The sequence below is a fragment of the Cervus elaphus genome, chromosome 2 (assembly GCF_910594005.1).
Source record: "Cervus elaphus chromosome 2, mCerEla1.1, whole genome shotgun sequence".
In the NCBI taxonomy this organism is placed as follows: Eukaryota; Metazoa; Chordata; class Mammalia; order Artiodactyla; family Cervidae; genus Cervus; species Cervus elaphus.
The window spans coordinates 7,830,357-7,854,412 of record NC_057816.1 but is presented as its reverse complement, the minus strand read 5'-3'; the positions used below and the strand labels follow the sequence as shown (position 1 = coordinate 7,854,412).

At 61.7% G+C, this 24,056-nt stretch overlaps 1 protein-coding gene across 8 annotated transcripts; it reads right to left on the bottom strand.

Moving 5' to 3' along the window:
• Positions 1–1,143: 1,143 nt before the first annotated feature.
• CDC42BPG (CDC42 binding protein kinase gamma) lies at positions 1,144–19,874 on the bottom strand. Of its 8 annotated transcripts, XM_043927630.1 has the most exons (38): positions 19,488–19,866; positions 16,889–16,980; positions 16,717–16,800; positions 16,278–16,373; positions 15,702–15,850; positions 15,114–15,207; positions 14,688–14,888; positions 14,315–14,563; positions 13,877–13,956; positions 12,948–13,045; positions 12,770–12,850; positions 12,373–12,464; positions 12,093–12,272; positions 11,580–11,675; positions 11,320–11,444; positions 11,172–11,241; positions 10,845–10,951; positions 10,644–10,758; positions 10,277–10,425; positions 10,089–10,177; positions 9,752–9,804; positions 9,584–9,664; positions 9,385–9,444; positions 8,982–9,087; positions 8,563–8,696; positions 8,338–8,477; positions 8,164–8,245; positions 7,784–7,837; positions 7,304–7,520; positions 6,366–6,428; positions 5,646–6,245; positions 4,531–4,628; positions 4,215–4,299; positions 3,989–4,109; positions 3,741–3,861; positions 3,491–3,614; positions 3,284–3,369; positions 1,144–2,354 (listed from the first exon to the last, which is right to left on the bottom strand). In XM_043927630.1, exons 1-38 carry the CDS (start codon positions 19,645–19,647, stop codon positions 2,298–2,300), a joined length of 4,689 nt encoding a protein of 1,562 aa, XP_043783565.1. In that variant the 5' UTR covers positions 19,648–19,866; the 3' UTR covers positions 1,144–2,297. The 8 variants fall into 8 exon arrangements, with proteins under 8 accessions (XP_043783565.1, XP_043783529.1, XP_043783509.1 ...); XM_043927594.1 differs by having other exon boundaries at positions 3,284–3,614; positions 9,584–9,661; positions 19,488–19,874; XM_043927574.1 differs by having other exon boundaries at positions 3,284–3,614; positions 19,488–19,872.
• Between the last annotated feature and the right edge of the window lie 4,182 nt (positions 19,875–24,056).

The window sequence follows — 24,056 nt, the reverse complement described above, 5'->3', positions numbered from 1 at the left end:
TCAGTCATGTCCAAGTCTTTGTGACCCCACGGACTGCAGCATGTCAGGCTTCCCTGTCCCTCCTTATCTCCCTGAGTTTGCTCAAACTCATGTCCACTGAGTCGATGATGAGATCCAACCATCTCATCCTCTACATTAGACTGGAATCAAAGCTACACTCCTAACCAGGCCCTGGAATTTCATGGACCCCCTCTGATCCCCATCTCTAGCAAGACTTAGGTCCCTTCTTGGTTATTTTTCCTAGCTTTAGGGCCATCCACAAGCCCTAGGGCATAGCCATAAGCTCCAGGCCTGCCCCAATCCAGGTCTTACCCTCCTGCTTCATCCAGCCCTGCCTCCAGGCCAGGGTCCTGCCCAGTCATGGACACCCCAGCTCAGAACAAGGAGACCCCTCCCAGACACCCCCTCCCTCCCCACCAGCAGCCTCACCTGGGTGGGACAGCAGGCTGTGCCCTCCAGAGCCACTTCTTACCCCTTGCCCTGTGCTCTGTACCCTAAAGGCTGCCCTCTAGATCTGCAGAAACAGGTCTAGGGGCCTCTGGTTGCTGCTTGGGTTTGGACAAAAGGAAGCAGGAGATGGATGGGAGGGAGAGAGTAGAGTGAGGTATAGGAATTAATTTCCTGGGCTGCCTTCCTGCTTGGCCACAGCCAAGTGCTTCCACTGAGAGCAGTAACTTCCGCTGGTAACACCTGCCTTTCCCTGCCCAGCTGACCCGGGGGTGATAATAGCTCCTTGCTGCTGCCAGGGCTCAGAGCACCACCACTCCTTGGTCGGTTCCCCTGATGCCGCCCACACTTTTGTAAACCGCCCTTTCACTTATATTATGACTTAAAAAAAAAAAAAATTATCTACTTGGCTGCCCCGGGATGCAGGATCTTTAACTACAGCATGTGGGGTCTAGTTCCCTGACCAGGGATAGAATCCAGGTCCCCTGCATTGGGAGTTCACAGTCTTAGCCATGAGGCCACCAGGGAAGTCCCTGTCCCTTCACTTTCAAACTCTCATTTCCCCCCCATGTGAACATCATCTGATTTGTGAAGACACAGGAAGACAACCTGGTCTTTAATTGTCCCTGATCCCCTCCCTCCTCCCTGATCCCTCTGTTTTCTGAACCCCAGGAAGACAGATCCAGGCGGGCAGGCCAGCAGCTTACAAAGCTGTTTTTATTGGTTTCTTACTGCCTCACAGAGCGTCAGGGTTGATCCCTCCCGGGCATATGGCATTTGAGAAGATAAATACTTATTTTGCCCCCTACTCAACCATAGGGGGACGTTTAATAAAAATAGTATTATAATAAAATAATAATGACTGTGATCAATAATAAAATACTCCTATGATCCCCTAATACACAGGTGGTTGAAGCTTTGAGAAAAAGGACCCGTCCCCTTTCTGGGAAGGGCCAGAGTGTGCCTGGAGACCCATAGGGTGCCCACCTCCCACCAAGTAGCCCTTATAAATACCCACCATCCCATCCCTGGCTGGGGTTTGCTTCCTCCTGGACGGATTAGATGGCTGATGGATGCTAGCTGGCTCTTGGGGCCCCTCCCTCTTCCGGCCCCCACCGGCTCCCTGCAGAGCGAAGGGGCCTGGGTCTGTGCTCTCCCAGCTCCCACTCCCTCCAGCCCTTTCCTCTGGCCTCTCTCTTCTCCACTGCTCCTCCTTTATCCTTCTCTTCTTCGCCTTCTCCTCTGGCTGGCTCTCACTTCCTTCCGATCACTATCCTCTCCTATTGCACTTCCTTTCCTCTCCTGACCCTCTCACTACCTTCACCGACATCCTCTCTCCTTCTCTACCTCGGACTCTGGATCAGAGTCTATCTTCCTTGTCCTGCCCCTGAGTGGAGACTGGGATATGCCCCTACTCGCCCTTGCTGGGCATTAGTTCACAGCCAAGACCCCGACTTGCTCCCAGGGGTCCAGCCCTTCTCTGTCCCTCATCCGGACTCTCATAGGCCTCCTGGGGCTTGGCCCTGGAGATGAGAGCTTTGGCACAATTACCCCTGGATGATGGGGCAGAGGGGCCCCCAGAATGGAGGGGGCCATCCTATTCCTTGTGGCTAGCACAGGTTGGGGTTGCAAGCAGAGGGAAGGGCAGGATGAGGGCTGGGAGTTAGACCCCCACCCCTATCCCGCCCGCAGGGGCCTGGAAACCCAGGCCATGGATGCCCAGCCCAGACCCTCCCTGAGTCCAATTTCCACATGTCCCGGACCAGCCGGAGTTTGGCATTCCTCAAGCTCCTTGCTCCCTCATGTCTCTCTGGGTCCTGGGATAGGGAATTGGGCCCTGCCAGAGGACGTCAAGGGGAGCTCTCAGATTCAGGGGCTGGGGGGAGGCTCCGGGGTCGTTCTGAGACCTGGAGGGGGAAAGAAACGGAAGTCAGGGTTGAAAGAGAAAAGCAGGACTCCTCTCTTACCAGGTCAGCCCCTCTCAGAGGCTTTCCCAGGACCCATCTGTTCATTCGCTCATTCTACATTCAATCAACAAATAGGCTTTACTCCAGGCAGAAGACAAACTTGACCCTCGCGATCAAGGACCTCAGAGGAAAACGAGAGCACAGCAGGGTGGACAAGGACAGGGTGGAGGGAGGAGGGGGTCAGAGATGGCACCCGCCCCAGGGAGGCAGTGACCACCTGACCAGGTAGCCAAGTGGTCTTTGGAGAAGGTGATATTGGTGCAGAGCCTTGAGCATGGCCTGAGCCTTAATCAGGTGGAGGACCGGAAAGGGCATTCCAAGAGGAGCAGCAGGGATGGCAGGGATAAGGGCCTGGAGGTGTGAGAGAACACGGCGGTCGCAGGGCTTTGAGTGACCTGCTATGGTTGCAATGGGGGTGGCAGATGGAGACAGGGCTGGAGGGTGAGCGGATGACTTCCCAAATCCTTAGATCTTCCGGGTCCCCAGCCAGAGTGGACTGCTCCCTCCTCTGACCTCTTGCCCGAGGGCTGGGCCTGTGCTCAGAATTCCAAGAGCTCCCCTTCTGCGGTGCTCTCCCTTTGTGCCAGGCACTGTGCTCAGGATTCTTCCCCTGACACAGGTCTCATAATGATAACTGCATTTTACAGGTGAGACAAGCTCAGGGAGGCTGGGCATGTCACCTGGGGCCACACTGCTGAGACAGTCAGAGCCAAGACAGTCAGGCCTAGGCTGACCTGCTTCCAGGCAGGTGGGACCCACTAAGGGGTTAGACAGGGGGAGTCAGCATCTCTTAGCATCCAAGGCAGGGGTAGCCTCAGCTTGTTCTCTGGCCTCAGGTCCCAGCACAAGACAGAAGGGGGGAGGCTCACCTGTATCAGGGAGACCGCAGGGCTCAGAGATCCCTGGGGGCAGGACACAGATTCGCTGGACAGAGAAGTCCAAGGCTTCCTCTTCACTGCTCCAGGAGCAGGATGAGCGAGGGGACGAAAATCCAGGGTCAGATTTGAAGCGTCCAAAGGGGGTGACAACATGGGGGAGGGACGCAGAGGTAGCGGAGGCGGTGAGGCTGTCCTTACTGGGGTCTGCGTCTTTAGCGAGGCCGTCACTGCCCATGGAGGCTGGGCGCCGCGAGGCCTCGGAGAAGCTGTGGGGCCGCTGCGGGCCAGAGCCGCGGGCACCTCGTGCCTTCTCTTCCGCAGCCTGTGAGGGGACAGCGCGAAGGGCTGGGACCAGGTCGCACGAACTGCACATGGCCCGGACGTGCGGAGGTCCGGGGACCCAGGTCAGGAGAGGCTGGTGATCGGCTCCAGAGGACTCATAACTCACCACCGGGGGCAGGTCCCTGGCGCTGGGTCTCCCGTCTGCAGGGCCCACGTGCACCAGGTGGTTGAAGTTGGTGGGCGTTGAGATGAGCTTGGAGCGCACGAAAGGGTCCTTCAGCATCTCCCTACGGGGGTGGGGGAAGGGAGGTGAGCCGCAAAGGTAACACCTCTCCAGGAAGGAAGGCTTGGGTTCGCCCCGCCCCCAAAGCGGGAGGCCCCGCCCACCCGCCACACGCGCACGCGCACGCGCACCTGCGCTGCTGCTGCAGCAGCTCCTCCGACACGCGGAAGAAGAAGCGTCGCTTGCTCTTGGTGCGGAAGAGCTGGCGCCGGCTGTTGTCCGTGAGGTTGGGGATGTCGAACTCGTCCTTCTCTGCCAGAGAAGCAGAGAGCTGGGCGGTGCTCCCAAGGCGCCACGGCCCCAGTCAGCTGGTGCTCAGGGTCACAACCCCTTCCTCCCAGCCCCGCACTCCCTCACCTGCCAGCGGGTTCCGGAGGTAGGTCAGGCGGACCTTCTCGGTACCAAAGAGGAACAGGGAGCCCTCTGGGTTCAGGGGTCGCACCTGAGGCAGCAGGCACGGAGGTCACACCATGTTAGCCAACCGCACCCCAGTCCAGCCCCAGGGGCCTGGGCAGGCCTCACTTTTAAAATTTTAATCAATTTATTTCACTGCATTGGATCTTAGTTGCAGCGCGTGGGATCTAGTTCCCTGACTAGGGATTGAACCCAGGCTTCCTGCATTGGGAGCGCAGAGTCTTAGCTACTGGACTATCAGGGAAGTCCCCGCACTCACCTTCTTGAGTGGCACGGTCTGGACCCATTCTGCCCTCCTCACATCGAACACGTCGATGGCATTCTCGCTGAACACTGTCAGGTAGGGGGCTGCATAACCTGCATAACCAGGGTGGGATACTCTGCGTGCGGCCCCAGGCAAGTCAGGCACCTCTCTGGGCTGTATCCTAGGGCTCACCCTGGGCACTGTCACAGCGCTGTAACTTCTGGGTTGCCCCACCCACGCTCCACAGCAAGTCAGACAGAACCAACAGGGAGCACTCACTCTAAGCCATGTCAGGCCCTCTGTAACCATGTGGCGTATTTTTCCTCCTTTAGTTCTCAAACAACTCTAGGCAGGTAATGTTATCGTCCCTAACTTACAGATGACGGAAACCCCAGAGCTAAGTCTCTCTTTGTGGTGAGTGAGAGCTGGGAACTGGCCCCGGGCAGTCTGGATCCAACGCCTACACAACAGTGTCTGTGCTACACCCAACCCACAGGCCCCACCCCAGAAGGGCGACTGTGAAAGGAGCATTGTCCCTCTCTTCCAGCCTGTAGCCCAACACATCAGCTACCTGTAGACGTTTGAGTCTCCCCTGCTGCCCTGTTCACTCATTCATTCCTCCAAACATGATAGCTCCTGGGGGATGCTTGCCTGGGCTGCGTGCTGGATGTGATGAAGCACTGCAGGCCCCCCATGTACCAAACCAGTCATTGTGATAAGAAGGTGCTGGGAGTCAGGGCAGAGATCTGAATGGAGGTGGGGGAGCAAAAAGGAGCAAAGGACCAATGTGGGGGCGGGGGGAGGAGTGTAAAAGCGGTAATGAAACTGACAGCAATCACCGGGGTCATTTATGGAGGGCCCACTAGCTCTAGACCCTGGGGCTGGACTTGCAAACTGAAGAGGTGGCCTGTTACAAAAAGGACAGTAGTTCAGGCAGGGGAAGAGCTTGAATGAAAGCAAGGTCCCGTGCAAGAGGAAGATGAAGGAAGGAAGATCCCGTACAAGCCACCAAGGGTGTGTCAGGCAGGAGGGCACATACTGGTCTCCAAATCCAAGCTCAGGAATTTGGGCAGGAACCTATCTTCCTCTGATACCAGGCCCCACCCAGCCTGCCCCTCCACAGGCCTCACCCCAGCCTGTGGGTGCTGCTGGCCACAGCAGCTCTTGCATGCGAGACTTGCGGCCGGCGCTGTCCACGTAGACCCCGGCGGTGGTGAAGAGCAGCAGGAACTCACTGAGGCTGAGCTCCACGGCGCCCAGGGCCTCACCCAGGCCCCCGCGGGATGGGGGCAGCTCCTCAGGCACAAGACCGGCCCCCAGCGCTAAGGGCGCTGCCTCGTTGAGCAGCGGGTAGAGGGCAAAGGTGCCAGCCGCGCCCACGCACAGCCGATCGCCCAGCAGCCCCAGGCTCTGCACAGGGGCTGGTGCCTGCAGCTCACGGATGCGGCGCTGCCAGGGCCCCGGGCCTGGGCCCAGCTGGTAGCAGAGCACCTGGCGCTTGACCGCAACGCAGAGCACGGGGGTGCGGGCCTGCAGGATGCGCCCGGCCGCCAGGGCCTGGCAGCCTCGAGACTCGGGGATCTTGGCGCCAGCCGCCTCCACGTTCTCCAGCTCTGCCAGGGCAAAGAGGCGCACGCTGGGGCCTCGGCCACACAGTGCGACCAGAAGGCCCGCAGCGGGGCTCACGGCCAGCCGCTGCACCCGCCGGCACTCGCCCACCTGGAAGATGTCTGCGGGGTTGGCAAGGGAGAGTGTCACCAGCAGGTGGGTGAGGGGCACCCGGGGCGCAGCCTCCTCTGTCCCTGAGGGCTGACCCCGCCCACGCCCACCCTGGCCCGCCCGGCGGGTACCGTTACTGTGCAGATGGATCACAAACAGCCCTTCCTCGGTGCCCAGAGCAAGGCGTTCCTGGTCTGGTGGAGGGAGGGAGAGGGTCAGGGGTCAGAAGGCCCATCCAAAGAGGTAGGAGATTGGGCAGTCTGCCTGCCCCTGCCGAGGACTTGGAGAGGACAATCCCACTGACAGTCCCACCGTCCCTGGACCTTTCTGTCCTCGAATCCAGGCTGGCGCTAATGGGGAAGTGCCCCGGGGCCAGGAGTCAGGATGAGAGGCCTCTCCCACCCTGAGCTGTGGGATCTGGGGGTAAGTCACGTCATCTCTCGCAGCCTTGGTAAAATGGGGCTGATAATGGTACCTTTCTCACAGAGCTGCTATGAGGCTGCAAAGAGATGAAGCATCGCAGGGTGAGCATTAAGCTCACAGCCACCTCTGCTCAATAAATGCCCTTGTCCCCTGGCTCCAGGCTGACACAGGGGACTTGGAGGACGCAGGGCCTGTCTCCCGTGGCTCCGTCCTGTGTGACGGCAGGGAGAAGCCCCAGCCCCAGCTGCCGGGGGCAGCCAGGGAGCCTCTTCTGTTCCCCAGTGGTCTGCTGCAGAGGCCCCACTGTGCACGAGGCTCCGGGTGAACGCAGAAGCCCCACAGCGGACAGTGTGAGGCTGCCCTGTCACCTGGCGGCTGCTGAGAGCCTGGAGGGGAACCTCCTTTATCTCTTACTAAAGCCTTGGCTCTTTACACTCACTTGAGATTCTTAAGCAGAAAGGGAGGCACAAAAAGTGGCAGAAGCTAGGCGCCCCACCCCAGCCCAGGTCCCTCACAGCCATGCCCAGAGGAGTGGCGAGGAGGACACGTGTGCAAGAGGGTCCACAGCCCAGGGCTGCAGGGACTGGGCAGTGACCGTGGCCCGAGTGACCACGGCAGGCCGGCGCCCCCTCCGCGTGAGGCTCACCAACGACGGCGGCGCAGAGTGCGTGGGGCAGCAGCGGCAGCCCGTTGTCGTAGGCCTCCTTCAGGGTGTACACAGGCCGGGGCCGGGGCCGCGCGTCCAGCAGCAGCCGCTGCAGTTCGCCCAGCACCTGCAGCCAGCGCTCCCGCTCGCCCTCGCTGTCCGCCAGCAGCAGCACGGTGCACGTGGCGGGCGGCACGGTCAGCTGGGAGGCCGTCACCTACGGGTGGGTTGGGGGGGAACCCAGGCTGGAGGGCAGAGCGCCGGGAGCCAGCTCTCCTTCCTCCCGTCCCTCTGTCCATCGCTGATGCCCTGTAGCACCAGCTGGGCCTGCCCAGCGCAGTGTCAGGCGCTGTCTGGCAGCAGGTGATAAGCCAGGCGGGGTGGTCACACAAGCACGGGGACAACTCCAGAGCCCTGGGACCAGGGCCACCGAGAGGGCAGGACAGGGCCTCGCGGGAACACAGGGTGGGGCCCGCTCACCCAGGCTAAGCGTGAGAGACGAACTCCCAGGGGAAGAGACGTTTCTGCTGGAGCCTGGGGGACGAGTGGAGTAACCAGGAGTGTTCAGAGTCAGGGAGGGGCAGGGAGCCGGCAGGGTCCGAAATGTGGGGCTGCAAGGCTACGGTTAGGAGCACCCTGAGGGCGATGGGGAGCCACCAAAGGGCCCTAAACAAGGCTGGGCACAGTCAGCTTCATGTGTGGAAAATTCTGCACTGCAGGGCAAAGTGTAGCCACACAGACAGGAATGGAGGCATGGGGTGCAGGATGAAGGGGGCAGCCGTGGCGATGGAGAAGAGCAGCTGGAGTGGGCCCAGCACAGAGGCAGACAGAGGTCTGGCCCATCCCATCCCTGAACTCACCCTAAAGATGCGAGGCAGGTCCTTGGATTGGGCGTGGATAACATCAGGGGCCAGGACAGGGGCGGCTGAGAACTGGGGGTCCCTGGGAGGTTCACAGAGCAGGTCAGAGGTCTGCCGGCCCCAGCCGCCCCCTCGACCCCCGGCCCCTGCCCCCAGCTACAGCCTGGCACCCACCTCAGATCCAGAGCCTGCAGGAGGGCCCCGCTGGCTGGGCTGAGCTTCGGGTCTGGGGCATCGAAGAGCAGCAGGCGCGAGTCGCTGAGGGCGGCGAACACTCGCTGCCAGCCCCGCCGGACACCCGAGGGCCGTGGCACCTGGGGGAAGGCAGGCAGGCACGAAGGTCCCACCAGGCCCCGGCCCCCTGCCTGTCCGCCCGCCCCTCCCCCAGCGCCGGCTCACCGACAGGAAGCCCTCGTAGGCGGTGCCCGTGCCCGTTTCGGGGTGCACTCCCAGGGCTGTGTGGAGGAGGTCAGGGGGCACAGGGCAGGGGGGGGCCTGTGGGGCACAAGTCGGGTGACAGAAGTAGCCGCAGACTGTGGGGAAAGCAGGAGGCGGCGTGAGGCGGGCAGGGGACCGCCGGGGAGCGGGGACCCCGGGCAGCCCCAGCCCAGCGCCCCTCAGGCTGTCACGGCCCCGAGCCGTCGCCAGTTCCCCGTGAAGGGAGAAAAGAAAAAGAAAACTGAGCAGCAGTGGGAAATGTTGATGAGACGGGGGGGGCGCCTGGTGCAGCAGGATGGGGGCCACTCCCCCTTCCCCACACCCGGGGGCTGTGGCTGGCACAGGGGAGGCCGGTGAGCAGGGGGCGCTGAGGGTCTCACCGTCACAGCCTAGGCCCTGGCGGCCCAGGCCCAGCATCAGCGAGGTGCAGCGGAGACACTTGGTGGGGGATGGGAAGCTCCGGGGACGCAGCGTGTGTGAGCCGGGCTGGCGAGGGGGACAGGCCCATTACCCATTACTCCTGACCTTAACCCAAGGCCCCCAAGCCCCCCACTTGGACCCCCAGGCCACCCCGAGGTTCAGGCAAGACCACCGAATGAGCCAGGTGGCAGTGTGAACGCTGCGCTCCGAGGGGATCTGGTCGTGCTCAAAACTCAGTGCCACCATCACCATTCCCATCGTGGTCTGCTGGCACGGGGTGGGGGGTACGGGGAACCCCAAGCGGGAGCTCATAAACCTGGCAGAATGGCTTGGTGCCCCTGCCCCGCCCCGCTGGGCACTGACCTTTGCAGGGGGACTTTCTGCAGGGGGTGTGGTGGCAGCAGGCGTCCTGGGGAACACGGCCTGCAGGGGAGGGAGCAAAGAGGTGAGCTGAGCACAGGGGGAGGGTGGGGCCCAGCCCAGCCCAGCCCAGCCCAGCCCAGCCCAGCCCAGCCCAGCCCAGCCCCCCCCACCCCACCGCGGGCCTCCAGTCTATGCTCACCCCCAGCCGCAGGCTGCGGCGGCCCTCCGGCCTCAGCTCCGGCACCTCTCCGGAGGTGCCCGCATCTTTGGCGGAATCCTTCTGGGGAACGGCACAGGGGCAGCATCAAGGCCGCGCCTGTGTCCTTCCCGGGGGGTCTTCCCTGGCCAGCCCCACACCCGTTCTTACCTCTGAGCTCCGGAAGGACAGGAAGGGAATCAGGGAGTTTGAAGGCTTGGTGTCTGCAAACAGAGAGCATGTGTCACGGGGACCAGGGAGCCCCCCGCCCTTAACACTTGTTCCTTAGAAAGCAGGGGCCAGGGTGGGGGCCTCAGTTTCCACCTCACTGCAGGCGGGGAAGGAGGGGGTGGTGGCCTAAAGTGGGGGCTCAGTGAGCACTAGCTAACAGCAGATTAGGCAGCAGAGTCTGGAACAGAGTCTTGTCTCCTCAGCCCGGCTGATCCCCCTGGTGACCTGGAGAGGAGGTCTTGCTCCGGGACAGACAGGCTTGCGCACGGCTACTCACCCGCCGGCCCACGCGCCCGCAGCTCCTCCCGCAGCGCCGCCAGCTCCTGCTGCAAGGCCTGGTGCCGCTTCTCGGCCTCCTGCAGACGGCTGGGGAGAACCACATGGGTGCTCACCACAGGCCTGAGGGCTTGCCACAGGCCACCACCTGCGTCCTGGGCCCCTCGCCGCACCGGCCCCTGCCCTCACCTCTCAGCCCGCAGCTGGGCCTCCTGTGCCTGCGTCAGCCGCTCCTGCAGGCCTTGCTTGGCCCGGATCTCGGCCTCCAGCGCTGACTGCAGCTCCAGCCTGGCTGACGCCTCCATCTTCTGCAGCCTCCGTGCCTTCCACTGGTGGTCCTGGTGGCCAGGGGGCATCAACGTGCAATGCCCCCAGGGCCAGGTTGTCGTCCAGGCCCCCCACCTCCCACCACACCACCTGGCCAGGCTCAAAGCCCCACCTCTGCTGCATGCCCAGCGGGAGCTCAGGCAAGTCCCTGACTTTCCATGAGCTCAGTGTCCCTACCTGAGGAGTGCGGCTCCCGGCACCCCTCCCTCCGGGTGTCCCTGGGGCTCACCAGCGGCCGGGAAGGGAGAGTCTGGGTGCCCACGTTCCGCAAGGACTCCAGTTCCTCAGCCATCTTGGTGGCCAGTGCCTGCAGGTAGCCTCTTGACACCTTCTCATCATTCACCCTGATCGGGAAGGGGGCTCAGGGTCAGAGCCTATGCCCTCAGCGCTGCCCGGGCTCAGCCCCTGCCCCCAGGCCCCGGGCACCCACCAGGTGAGGATGTCAGCGATCTGGGCCTCCCAGTTGCTCTCCGTCTCCCGCCGCTCACCTTCCAGCCTCTGCTTGCTCTGCTGTTCCCGCTCCAGCTCTTCCATGAGCTGGGAGGGAAGGAGATTCAAGAGACACAGACGTGCCATGTGGGAGGCGGGCAGGAATCAGCCCCCGGGGGCCCCAGCAGCCCTGAGCCTGCCCATGTCCAGCCTGGCTCACCCACCCCATCTGGCCCACGTCCCTGACAGCTCTGCTCACCCGCCCAGCCGGCTCCCCACCTGTCCCGCCACTTTCAGGTCTCTCCGACCCTCTGTCTGCCCCACTCACCCGCTCCTGCTCTTGGCTCAGCCGCCGGTTCTCCTCCTGCAGCCGGCACAGCGCCTCCTTGCCGCTCGGCCTGCAAGGGAGAAAGAGGACTGGGTGACCCCCTGGCTCAGGCCCCCACCCTGTCCCCTGCCCCGGCTGCCCAGCTCACCCCTGGTCACGGGCCTGCTCCAGTTGTGCACGCAGCGCGGCCACCTCCTGCTTCAGCTGTGTCTCCTGGGGCCCGCCACCCTCAGGCGATCCCGTGCCATTGGTCTCAGAGGTGGTGTGGACGGTCTAGAGGATGCAGAGAGGGGTCAGGGCAGGGGTCCAAGACGCCGTGACCTACCCTACCCCTGGAGCCTGGCCCTGATAGACCCTGAATGGGGTCAGGCTAAGAGAAATGCCACTGGGCAGAGGGTAAGGCCTCACCACCTTGACCTGGGTAGACGCCTTCTCCGGGCTTTGTTCCCGCTGTCTCTGGAGCTGAGTCACATCTCGCTTCAGGGCGGCCACCTGAGCTTGCAGCTGGGATGGGGTGCAGAGTCAGCCAGTGCTGACCTTGTCCACCCCAACTCTGTTTTTTTTGTGTGTGGCAGCTCCCCACGGCATGTGGGATCTTAATTCCCTGACCAGGGATTGAACCTGTGCCCCCTGCATTGGAAGCGTGGTCATAAGCACTAGACCACCAGGGAAGTCCCTGTCCACCCTAACTCTTGACCTTGTTCCAGATTCTCGGGCTTTGCTGGCTGCAGCAGGAGTGGAAGTGGTGGACCCTTGCCCACCCCACCTGCTCCCTTGCTTAGGCCTCAGCCAGCCTCAGTGGGCGTGCAAGGCATTTGGTGTTCCCAGCAGCTCAAACCTCGCTCCCCAAGCTTCCTCCCGCCACACCAGGTGTCATGAGGGCAGGGCACTATTGCTGTCCCCACCCACCCCATCACTCACCTGGCTCTGGGCATCGCGGGCTTCCTCCAGCTGGGAGTTCAGGGCTTGGGTCTGTCTGGCCATGGCTGCCTCTCTCTCCTGGGCCTCCTGCAGCTTCCGGAGCAGCTCCTCCTGCCGCCCCTTGGCCTCTCGAAGCTCCCGCGCCTGTGACTGCTGCCCCGCCTGAGCCTCAGCCAGCTCCTGGGGTCCAGGTGGGCGAGGGGAAGGCCAGCCAGAAGTCAGGGCATGGTCCTCCTTAGCACCCAGCCCTGGGCCACTCACCCATCTCACCACACCCCACCTGGAGGAGCAGATCTCTCTCCTGCCGCAGGTCACTGTCCTGGCCTGGGCTGCCAGTCGGACACCCGTCCGCCTTGCTGTCCCCCAGCGTCTCTGCCAGGAATTGTCACTGAGACCTGCACGTACAGCCTCAGCCAGGAGCTCTACCTGCAGTGTCTCATGGAACCCTTACCCCAGCTTGGTTAGGGGCAGGGGTTGGGGGGTGGGGGTGGGCGTGGATTTCCTTGGTCCATTTTCTATATGCAGAGTCAGAGAGTTTAAGATATTTCCTTAAGATCACACAGCACGTACAGACCCAGGGACACGACTGGAACCCAGTGGACTCAGGTGTGCTGGGAAACCAGCTCAGCCCCCAAGATGAGGGGAGGGGAAGAGATGAGGTGCTGGGGGCGGGGTACCTGACAGCCTGTCCTGCAGAGTCTGCACTTCCTTCCGCAGCTGCTCCAGCTCCCGATGGTCCGAGGGGGACTGCAGAGCCTCTGCAGTGTGGGGACACCCATAATGTTGAGGAGCTCGTCCTGCGGCAGCAGCCCCAGGGGCAGACCCACCCTGCCCTGGCCCTGATGGCACCCATACCTTGGAGCTTCCGGCTCAGCTCTAGCTTCTCCTGCTCCAGACAGCGGAGCTTCCGCTCCAGGGGAGCCAACTGCTCAGAGCTGCTCTCGGGGCCGGGACTGGGGAGAGCAGGGCAACACAAATTGGCAGAGAACCACCCCCCAGCCTCCTCCATCCTTCAGCATCCAGCATTCATTCATCTAAGAAACGCCCACTGCGCACCAGCTCTGTACCCAAGTCTGGGCTTTGGGCTGGGGAGAGAGACAGATGGGACCACACCTTGCCCTTAGGAGGCCCCAGGCAGGTACCACGGGTGGCGGCCAGGACAATGGTTCCAGAGTCCCCTGGGTGCTGGTTCCACAGACCCTTATTGTTTGTGTGACCTTGAACAATAACCTAATATATCAGGGTCTCAGTTTCCCCAGAGGAAAAGGGAGGTGATGCTAGGGGCTCTCGCAAGGGCTGTCAAGAGGACTCAGTGATATGGGCCCAGGACATAGGGAGCACTTCATGAATAAAGGTCAGAGGCATCTGCTTATACTTCACAGTTCCCACTCCCTCAGGGCCTCGCTGCAGTCTCAGGCCAGCCCTACAAGCAGAACTGGGCTGGGAGCATCTACCCATTTTACAGAGGTACAAAGTGAGGCTCGGGGAGCAGTACTAGATCTCTGGCTCTGAGTCCACTAAACACCCAGCCTGTCATGAAGGGTCCCATGAGGAATAAATACTGGGGCAGAACCCATAGGGTAGGGGTCATAGCCTCACCAGGAACTTGAGGACATGAAGGGTTGTCCTACTGGGGGCTCAGAGCAAACTTCCCAAGCATCTGTCTCATGTGGATACAGGTGAGTCATTCAGTCACTTTCCCGGGGTCCTAATGAGCTGTGCTCCCAGTGTTCTCCAGGCCAGGCAGCCCTCAGCTTCCCACCAGGTGTGTGAGGACTACTCACCTGCCTGAGGTGTAAGTGAAGCCCACGAATGGCAGGTGGTGGCCTAAGAAAGTCCCGTGGGAGGGTGGCGGCAGGGTTCCCTGCAGAAAGTGGGGAAGGAGAGTCAGAGTAAGAATACAGCTCCAGGTGGAGACTTGAGACCCAGGAGCCCTCAAAAGACTACAACTCCCACAAGTCTTTGAGGTTCTGGCCACACAGGTGCTGCTGGGAGTCTTCTTATAGGATGTCTGGTTGACAGGATGACACTTGTGGTCAATGATCCTTCCCTTGGCACAACCCACTTCAGTGCAGATGAACCAGCCCAGGTGAACCGTAACTCCCATGGGCCTCCATCCCCAGCCCAGCAATTGCTTTGGGGAACTTTGCGGGGCAGGGGAGGGTCCCGCAGACACTGAGACTCCAGGCAGTTGTCCTGCTGCTGTGGGTCCCTCCACTCACTGGATGGTTGAGGGTGTCATCGTCCACATCAAAGTTGGAGGTGTCCATGGGTCCGCGCAGCTCGGGGATGTAGGGGGCAGTGGTGGTTGCCAGCCTCTCCCAGTCCACGCCTTCAAAGAAGGGATGGTTCCGGAAGTCGTCCAGCCCTCCGCGGCCCAGACGGTCCTCCTGGCGGCACAGCAGCTGGCGGATCAGGTCTCGGGCACTGGCCGGCACATCGGGCACGTCTGGGGGGAACTGCAGGTGGTCCTGGGGTCCCAGGGGATGGGTGCAGGTGAGTGTCCAGAATGCTACCCCCACCCAGGGCATCTCCAACCTCACAGCCTCAGGAGTCCCGCGGCCCTCCCAGAATCCCAGGGCCTGGCAGCCAGACCTCATGGTTCATGATCTTGCCGTAGGTTTCCACCAGAGATTCAGCATAGAAGGGCGTCTCCCCGAAGAGCAGCTCGTAGGCACAGACCCCCAGGGACCACCAGTCGCACTGTGGGCCGTAGTGGCCCTTGCCCTCCTCCATGGCCTGCAGGATCTCAGGGGAGATGTAGTCCGGTGTCCCCACTGCCACCGATGAGTCCACCTGTGGGTGGTGATATTGATGGCGCCACAAAGACAGCCTCGCATCTGGGCCCAGCTCCCCCACTCCCTAGGGCTGGGCTGGCCCAGTGCCCCCACCTAGGTCCTGGGCTTAGCCCTTCCTTCCCCTGGGAGTCTCATGCCGCCCGCACCAGGCCTGGTGGCTCCCATTCCCCTCAGAGCTCTCCCAGCCAGGTGTCCTCTGTCCCACATGGGGCGGGGCTCTTACCATGCCACTGTTGTTGAGACGTAGGCAGGAGCCAAAGTCGGCCAAGCGGATGTGCCCGTTCATGTCCAGCAGGATATTGTCTGGCTTGACATCCCTGGGGGAGGGCAGGGAGAGTAAGCTGTGAGTGTGGATATGCATTTAGGCACGTTCCTGGGTATGTGAGTGCGTGCATGTGCACACACCAGCGTGTGTATGCACACACTTTGTGTTCCTGCATGTGCCAGCGTGTGAAGGGGGGAAGGATGGTGGTCGGGCCTCCTGGCTCCCAGGAAGGAAGACCGTGGTTAAGTTGGGGAGAGGACCCTTGGAGGCAGCTGAGTGTGCCGTGGGGGACACAGGAGCTAGACTCCCCCAGTGTCCGAGTGGCTGAGTCACCGCAAGTTGGGTGCTTACCTATGCTAAGCCCTGACTTCCTCATCTATAAAATGGGATGAGGGTAGCTCCCATGACACAAAGTTTGGGGTGGGAAGAGTCACAGGTTCTCTGCATACGAAGCACCCAGCACAGGATTTGGCATATATGTGCTCAGCTTTCCCCAGAGGTGTCAACAGGGGCTGGCAAAAACAGCAGGGGCTTTGGGGACCCCACCTGTGGACGTAGCCCAACTGATGCAGTGAGTGGATGGCCAGCACCATCTCAGCCAGGTAGAACTGCGCCAGCTCGGGCGGGAGGCGGTCTTCAAAGCGGCTCAGCAGAGTAAGGAGGTCCCCTCCAGCGTAGTAATCCATCACCAGGTACTAGACAGTGGTGGGTGGGGGGCAAGAATCAGATGGGGGGCACCTGTCTCCCACACACCTCACAGGGGTCCCGCAGGGCTCTGGAAAGGCAGGGCCATGTCTCTCAGCAGCTCTGGGGCGGCCAGCTCCCAGCCAAGGCTCAGGCGAGAGGCTCCAGGCCTGCGCTGGTGGGGAGTGGAAACTTCTCAGACCCAGGAGGAGGGGTCTCTCTCTCCTTGAATCAAGGCTTCTGGCCCCCAAAGGTCTTCTCCTTTGTCCCCAGGGATGGCATCACTGACTCAAAGGACATGAGTCTGAGCAAACCCCGGGAGCTAGTGAAGGACAGGGAAGCCTGGTGTGCTGCAGTCCACAGGGTCGCAAAGAGTCGTACATGACTGAGTGAGTGAACAACCACCACCCCCCTCTCCAGCTTTCTGAGCATCCTCACCAGATACTCCTCATCTTGGAAAGCATAATGCAGAGCGGTCACCCAGCGGCTGTCCCCCTTCACCAGAACATCCCGCTCCTCCCGGAAACAGGCCGTCTGTAACAGTTTGGGGGAATATGGGGTGGGTGGGGTTGGAATCAGAGCCCACGAACCCCACCTTGCCAGTTCAGGGGATGGAGGAAGACTCAGTAAGGCTAGGAACGGGGATCAAGGTCACCTGTGTTAGCCTGAGCCTCGGTGTTATCATAAGAAAAATAGAACAACCCTGCTTTTACTAAGAAAGGCTTCTTGTGCGGAAGGGATGGGAGGAACCCGCGCTGCTGGGGGTGGATCCTCTGCCTGTTTGGCAGCCATGCCTGGCCGCTTCCCCTGCAGGTCTCAGAGGCCTGTAGACTCCCCTCTGCAGGGACCCCAAGTCCCCCCGGAACCCAGCACTGACCTCAGCCCGCTTCAGCATCTCCCATTTGTGCAGCATTTTCATGGCAAAAATCTGCCCACTGTCCCTCTGCCTCACCACAGCAACCTGAGGCCACAGAGAGCACTGGGGTCACGCCGGTCTGGGGGCAAACACCTTTTTCCTCCCCCCACCGACTCCAGGGACATCTGCTCACCTCCCCGAAGGCCCCTCGGCCGATCACCTTCAAGATCTCAAAGTCATCTCTCTGCAGCCGCAGCTCTTTCACCTTTGCTACGAAGGGACCGACTGAGGGCACAGAGTGGGGCTCAGAGAGCCTGTGCGGAGGCCCGGCTCCCTCTCGCCTGCCCTCCCACGAGGCCAGGGCAGGGACGACCTCCCCAGCGATGGCCTCTGGCCAAGGGGTTGACAGGAGCTGCAGCCCATTCAGCCACGATCAGGAAGCACGGAAGATTGCGTGCTGGCTCTGCTGACCACCTGGCCCCTGGATCTCCCTGAATCCATGGTTCCCAGGTGGCATCTGTCCCAGGGGCTGATGGGATTTGTAGTCCTCCCCTGTCTGGGGGCTGACCCTGGAGGGCCAGGTCACCCTGGAATGATGGGGATACCATTCCCACCCCCAGCCTGCGGTCCTTGGCCCCTGAGCAGGACCAGGCCAGAGCCTGTCTTGGGAAACTGGACTGGCAACATTCCTTGTCCCCAGAGAGGCTTCTATGCCACCAAGGAGCTGTGGGTCCCTCGTAGGCACAGAGGTACCTGGGTGGAGTGAGGCCTGGGGCTGCCCTGGAGGGCAGGTAGGGCACGGTTCTGCGGGGCTCTGGGAGGGCAGGCTCTGTGCTCCCCGAGTGGGGCCTCCTTGGTCCGGAGGCACAAAGAGGGTTCGCACAAGACTCAATAACAGGGCCAAGACACCTTTTCTGGCACCCGATGCTGGCACCTGAGGGCGTGAGCACTCGGGATCTCCTCCAGGCCTGAGAAGCCCTATGACTCTGAGCCCTGCCTCCCTCTCTGGACGCGGCCTGTACCTGGCCAAGCACCTCCTTCTTACCGCCCCAGACACTCCCCGAAAGGACATCTCCAGCCACTCCCTGGCCCTTCCCAGGCCTGGAGGAGCCCCATGCCTGGGGGAGGAAATTGGGGCCTGGAGACTTAGGGAGGTGAGGGGGAGCAGCTGGGGTCAAGCGCGCTACAGTCTGGGCTCCCTGCCTCAGTTTCCCCCTGCCAGCAGGTACACTCCCTGCCAGCTGGGCAGGTCTGTGGGTGGGACAGAGAGCTGCTCCACAGGTTTATCAAGCAGAACCCCCGCAGCAGGGGTGGTGTGGAAACCTCATTACCGAAATAAATTGTCTCTTTCCTAGGTCTGTGTGTATAGCTGGGGAGGAGCAGCTGCAGGCCTCCAAGGGGGAACCCGAGGTGGGGGCAGCTACCCCATTGACCAGACGGGAGTTGAAGCCTGGGGCCCAGAGCCAGGAGGACCCAGGCCCCCAGGACAGGCTGCCCAGTCCCCTCGCCATGCTGCAGGGATGGGGGCTCTGGGCAGGAGCAGGAACAAGTTGAGGCAGGAGCAGAGTGAGTCACCGCCCTGCGAGTTACCTCAGGAGATGTCAACAGACAGGCCCCCATGCGGGGTCCACGGCGGAGGTGCCAGAGGCAGGCAGGGAGGAGCACGTGGGCATCATGGGGGTGATGACAACACAGTCAGACACACACACACAAGATGCGGGAGTCCCAGGGAGAGAGGCGGGCAGCAGAGCCGAGGGCCCTCTGACCGCCCTCAGCCTAGAGGAAGGCCTGGGGCATGTCTCACAGGCCCCCAGCTGTGCCAGGCCGGGCTTCGCGCCTGCCCAGAGCTCAGGCATACCAGGAATGCTAGTCGCCCACTGGGCAAACACTCACCTCACCCCACCCTCCAAGCCAGGCCCCCGTGGCCTTCCCCCGTGGCCCAGCCAGGTGTAACTAGAGAGCCCTGGGGGCCGGCACTGGCTTCAGGGTCATCCGGGGCCAGCCACTCTTGGTGACTCAGGTGAGTCAACCCCAGGAAGGGTGCAGACCCACCTCCAGCCTGGCCCCCTTCCCCAGCCCTGGGGCACAGCCCTCAGGAGGCCTGGTCAGCCACTTGCCCACAAAGGGTCTGAGGCCAGTGACTGTGCCCGGTCTTGGGTGGTCCTGTGTGTGGGTAAGTGGAAGTGTGTGTGTGTGTGTGTGTGTGTGTGTGTGTGGTGGGAGTGGGGGATGCTACGGAGCTGTGAGTGGACATAGACAAGTGTGTATCAGAGCCAGTGTGGGTGGGGTGGTCGGCAGGGCTCCCTGGGTCCCTCCAGGAGCTGACCGTGAGTGTTTCAGTGTGTCCGTGGAAGGTGGGAGCCAGAGAAGACGTACTTGTCAGTGGGTCCCATGCACAAGGGTCTCCATGTGAGAATGTGTCCTCACGGGTCCCGAGGTGACTGTATGAGCGTGTGCTGTGTACATGTGTCTGGAGAAACCTGGCACCAAGTTTCTGTGTGTGTGATGTGTGTGGGGCCCACGTGCCAGGTTCTGGGAGTGGGACTAAGTGTGTGGGTGAATCTGAATGACGGTGAGGAACGCAGGTGAAGGAGAGGGCCGGGGGATGGGGGTTCGGTGGCACTTATCAGGGCCAATGCAGCTCCCGTGGGATGGGGTGGGGGAACCTGAGGGAGTGCGGCTCCTCACAGGAGGGCCTGCGAGCGGGGAGCACGGAGGCAGAGGCTCCCTGCGCGGTGTCCCTCTGTCCACCCACCCCCCGCGCCCGCCACGGTCCGGCCCGGGCCACTCACCCCAGCTCAGGAACTGCGCCACATTGCGCTCCCGCCGCAGGGGGGCGCTGCTGAGCTCGTGGTGCAGCCCCAGCAGCAGATCCAGGAGGCCGTCGAGCCCCGGGCCGCCGCCGGCCTCGCCCCGCGCCAGCCGCTCCAGCGCGCGCAGCCGCCGCTCCATGGCTGCGGCCGGAGCCCCGAGCCCGGGCTAGAGTCGGGCCGCTCGCATGCCCGCCCGTCGGTCCGTCCGTCGATCAGTGCGCGGGTCGGTCCGCGAGTCCTCCTCCCCCCACCCTCCCGCCCTCCCCGCTGTCACCGTCCTCCGCTGCCGCCCGCGCGCCCTCACCTGGACGCCGCTCCCCACCCTCCGCCCCGCCCCCCGACGGACGGGCAGGTGTGCCCCGGCCAATGGGAGACGGGACTGGAGGTGAAGGTGGGAGGGCGGAGGCGCGCGGGGGCGGGGCCAGCTCCCGGCCAGGAAGTGGGGGGGGCGGGCCCCGAAGAGTAACTCCTGGGCGGGGCGGAGCCAGGAGAGGGGTAGGGGCGGGGGTGGGGTCCCATCGCACCCCGGACGGGAACCGGGTCCTCTCGCGGCCCCAGCCCCAGCCCCACCGGGGCCCTCGCCGGCGCCTGTCCTAGGTGGGGGATGCCCAGGGCACTGCAGCTCCCCTCGCCCCCTGGGGCAGGGGCAGCCTCTCCGGAGAGCCTGCCCTCTCAGCGTGGGGAGAGGGGCTGGGGACGCCTGCGGCCCCGAAGCCGGATGGGAGTTGTAGTCCGCTCCCTCCCTGGGATGCCGGCCTCTTGGCACACCCCCCCGCCCCCCAGCCCCCTGGCTAGTTTCTGATTTCAAAATTTTGTTTGCATCGTTACGGCCGACCTGGGAGACGGGTAGGTGAGGCAAGGATGCTTCCACCCATGTGGCAGATGACGCACAGGGTTGGGAAGGACGAAGGTGAATTGAGGGACCAAGGGGTGAGGAAGCTCCGAAGCTAGATCCTGGAGGGGGCTGGCCTGGTAATGTCACCATAGGCTTTTTAAGCTTGGGCGGCCCGCCTGGAACGTAAGGACGAGGGCCAAGGAGAGGTCGAGGCTGGGCCGGAGGAGGTGGGAGAGGGGAGGGTCGGACTATCCAGGGATATTTCTGACTTCTGCCCAGCTGTCTCCAGCTGGGCTGGGCTAGACGCCATGGGGACATGGGGCTGTCCAAGAGGAGGGATCAAGGGTGGGGCATTTTAGTGGCTTCAGACAACAAATTCTTCCTTTAAAAGATCTCTTTGGAGATTTGCCTGCCTCCTTGGTTTGTCCGTGTTGAGCAGGGAGCCGCTCTGTGAAGGTCTGTGGAGCTGGACTGAACATCCCTGGTAGCACACAGGGGGCTTCCTTCGCAGTCTCCCATTTGCTCTGCTCAGAGACCTGCCCTGAGGCAGGGCCAAGGTCTCCAAGGTCTGTGCAATGGTCTGTCTCTCCCAAGTCAGTCAGGTGGGGGAAGGGAAGCCAGGATTCAAACCCAAATCTGGGGATGCTGTCATTGCCTCTGTGTCTCCTGGGAGGGGGCAGGGGACAAGGATCGGAGGCCTTGTTGAGCACTCCTGGCTCTCACCTGAGGCAGGCTAGGCTTCCTTAAAGGCCAGGGCCGAGGAAGGGCTCCCGGGAAGGGTTCTCACCCTCTGTAGCCACAGGGGGGAGCCAGAGACCAGAGGAGGGCCCGGTGCTCAGGACAGGACCAAGTTCCATTTCCTGAGGAGTAAGACCTGATGCTGGTCTTGAAGATTGAAGGCGGGAGGAGAAGGGGACGATGGCATCATCAACTCGATGGACATGAATTTGAGTATGCTCCTGGAGTTGGTGATGGACAGGGAAGCCTGGCGTGCTGCAGTCCATGGGGTCGCAGAGAGTCGGACACAACTGAGCGACTGAACTGAAGACACAGGGCGAGGGTCCTGGTGGAAGATGGGCTGTTCCTCCTCTGCCCCATTGCGACACCTTGATCCCTGCACCCCCACTATGGCCCCAGGGGTCAGCACTCTAGGGCCAGCGTGAGGTGAGGCCTCTGGGTCTAGCTCACTCCCTCTGTGACCTTTAGCCTCTCTGAAAGCCAAATTCTCAAACAAGTCCATCCCCCAGCATGTCAGACTCCATCCCCACAGTACAGCAGAGGGAAAAACTGAGCCCCTGACACCAAAAACTGAGTTCTGCTGGGGTCTTCCCGGGGGCAGAGCAGGGACTGGCACTGGGGACTCCCCACCCATCAGGTATGTGATTCTATTTGGTCCTGTATTCGCTTTTTTGTCACATTCTTGTTTCAAGCTTCAGTTTCCTTGTCCATGAAAGGGGGTCGGGTCTGACCCTGCCCATTCCTTTGCAGCTGTAAGGCCAGAATGCCCCTCAGGACTCATTCTGTGTCTGAACCCCTCTTCTGGCCTCAACAAGCAGCGTCCTCCCTTGCTGTCAGAAACAGCTTTGGCACGTGGGCCCACTTTGCCCAGCAGATCTGTTCTCTGACCCTGTGTGTAGCAAGGACCCTGGACCAGCAGGTGGGTACTCCACGGAGGAGGGAGTCTGAACAGGAGACCTCTGCCATCTCCGACACTCTGGTCACTGCCTCCTGCAGGGCCACCTGTTCCCCGAATAACTTCTCTCCCCTCTGAGTGCCCTTGGCATGGGGTTGCTGGCACTAGCTCTCACTCAGCCCTGGGGGCAGCAGACCTTGCGTTCCTATGGTGCTTCTTAGCATTTCAAAGTGAATGTAGATCTGTTATCTTCACTAGGGTCCTGCAAGAAGGAGGGAGTTAGCAATGCCCTCCCTCATTAACAGATTGCTACCTTGAGGCTGGGGAGGTGGGTGGCGGCTGGCGCTCCTTACCCGGGTTCCAGGCCTAGGCCAGTGCCTGGCAGCAGAAGGGCAGTGTGTGGCACCCAGACTCTGGGGAGGGACAAGGAAAGGCCAGCCTGCACTGGACTTGATGCGGGTAGGCTTCTGAGAAGGGTCTTAGATGGTTAGAAACTGTCAGTTTAATGACCCAGGCCTGGCAGAAGGGACGGTTCAGATAAGGGAGGGACCCAAAGAGGACGAAGGCAAATAAGTGGCAGGGAACCCCGGTTTTCTGACCCCCACAGAGGATAGCCCTCTGGGTCTGGGAGGGGCCCAGACACAAGGCAGGCTCCCGGCTCACAGCCGCACCCACTTCTTAGGCCTCCCGACCCTGATCTGTGGCACCCTTTTCCCCAAGGCCAAGGTCCAGCTTGGTGACTGGGATGAGCCTCTCCCAGCCCTGCCCCCAGAAGCGCCTCTCAGCAGGTGCCCCGCAGGTAACTAGAATGGCAAGCTAACCCTGCCCTTGGCCGCGCCGGAAGTGCAGCGCCCCCTTCTGGCCCAGGAGCCGGAGAACAAGGAGGGGCAGCCTTGGGATCCTATAGCCCTGCCTAGTGTTGAGTGATTTCCATCTCTCTGAGTCTCCGTCTCTGTGCGCTACTGAGAACGGCTCCAGCTCAGGCATGGGCGGTCCGTGGTACTGGGAGCGCCCTCCAGTGGCGGCTGGAGCTTGTCTCTCTAGGACGAACACGTGGTTGGAGCGTTGGGAGCACATGTAGAGTTTCACAATGGCTCAGAACTCTGGGTTTTACTTAAATGTGTGTATTTCTGGTGGTCCAGTGGTTAGGACTCTGGGCTTTCACTACCGATGGCACGAGTTCAATCCCTGGTCGTGGAACTAAAATCCCACAAGCTCCACACACACCCGCCGCACCCCCCCCCCCCCCCCAAATAGTGTGTTTGCTAGGGTGGCTTGGAGGGAGGGGCTGGTGCAGATGGTGGGGTTGAGGGTCCGCATTCCCCAAGCAAGTCCTTGGCAGCCTCACAGGCCCATTCTCCCACCCACCCCAGCACAACAGGGGTGTATCCTTTGAAACGTCCACGCTCCAAATGGGTGGACATATGGTGATTTCATCATCCTGGCTTTTCTTCCAAAAACCCTCTCTGTGCTGCTCCTGCAAGCCAGAGGGGCTCCCACGCCCCACAGCCACAGCGGCTGCAGCCCCACGTGGTTTTCTAATTATCAATCCTTCTGGGCGCACAGGAAGCCAGGCCCAAGCCCCCTCGGCCACCACCCCTCTGGCCCTTGGACGCCACCAAGTCTGGGAGCTGCTTCAGGGAAGGGTGGGTCCTGCCTGCTTTGTTCTGGGAATTGGGTGGGGTGTTGGGCTCCTTGCACCCTCACTCCCACCCTCATCAGCCTCCCCGAGGTGCTCATGAAAGGCGGCCACTCGTTAGGTGTCCATGGGCCCTGCCTCTGGGAAGCAGGGGTCACTGTCTGCCTTCAGTGCCTGAAGAAACAGACCTGGGAGAGGAAAGGACAGATGAGCCCCAGCAAGTGGCAGAGCTGGGATTTGAACTCCTGCCCTAATGTGCTGGATGGATGGGTGGGTTGCCTAATCCTCTCACAGTCAGGTGGCCTTGGGCACATCCTCAGACCAGCCCCTTTGAGCTAACAGGATGGGATTCATGGTTAATCTTTTTATTAAAGAGCAGAAGAACTGTTTATTGCTCTCACATGGAACCTCCAGGTTTAAGACAGAGCTGCTGTGTGGGTC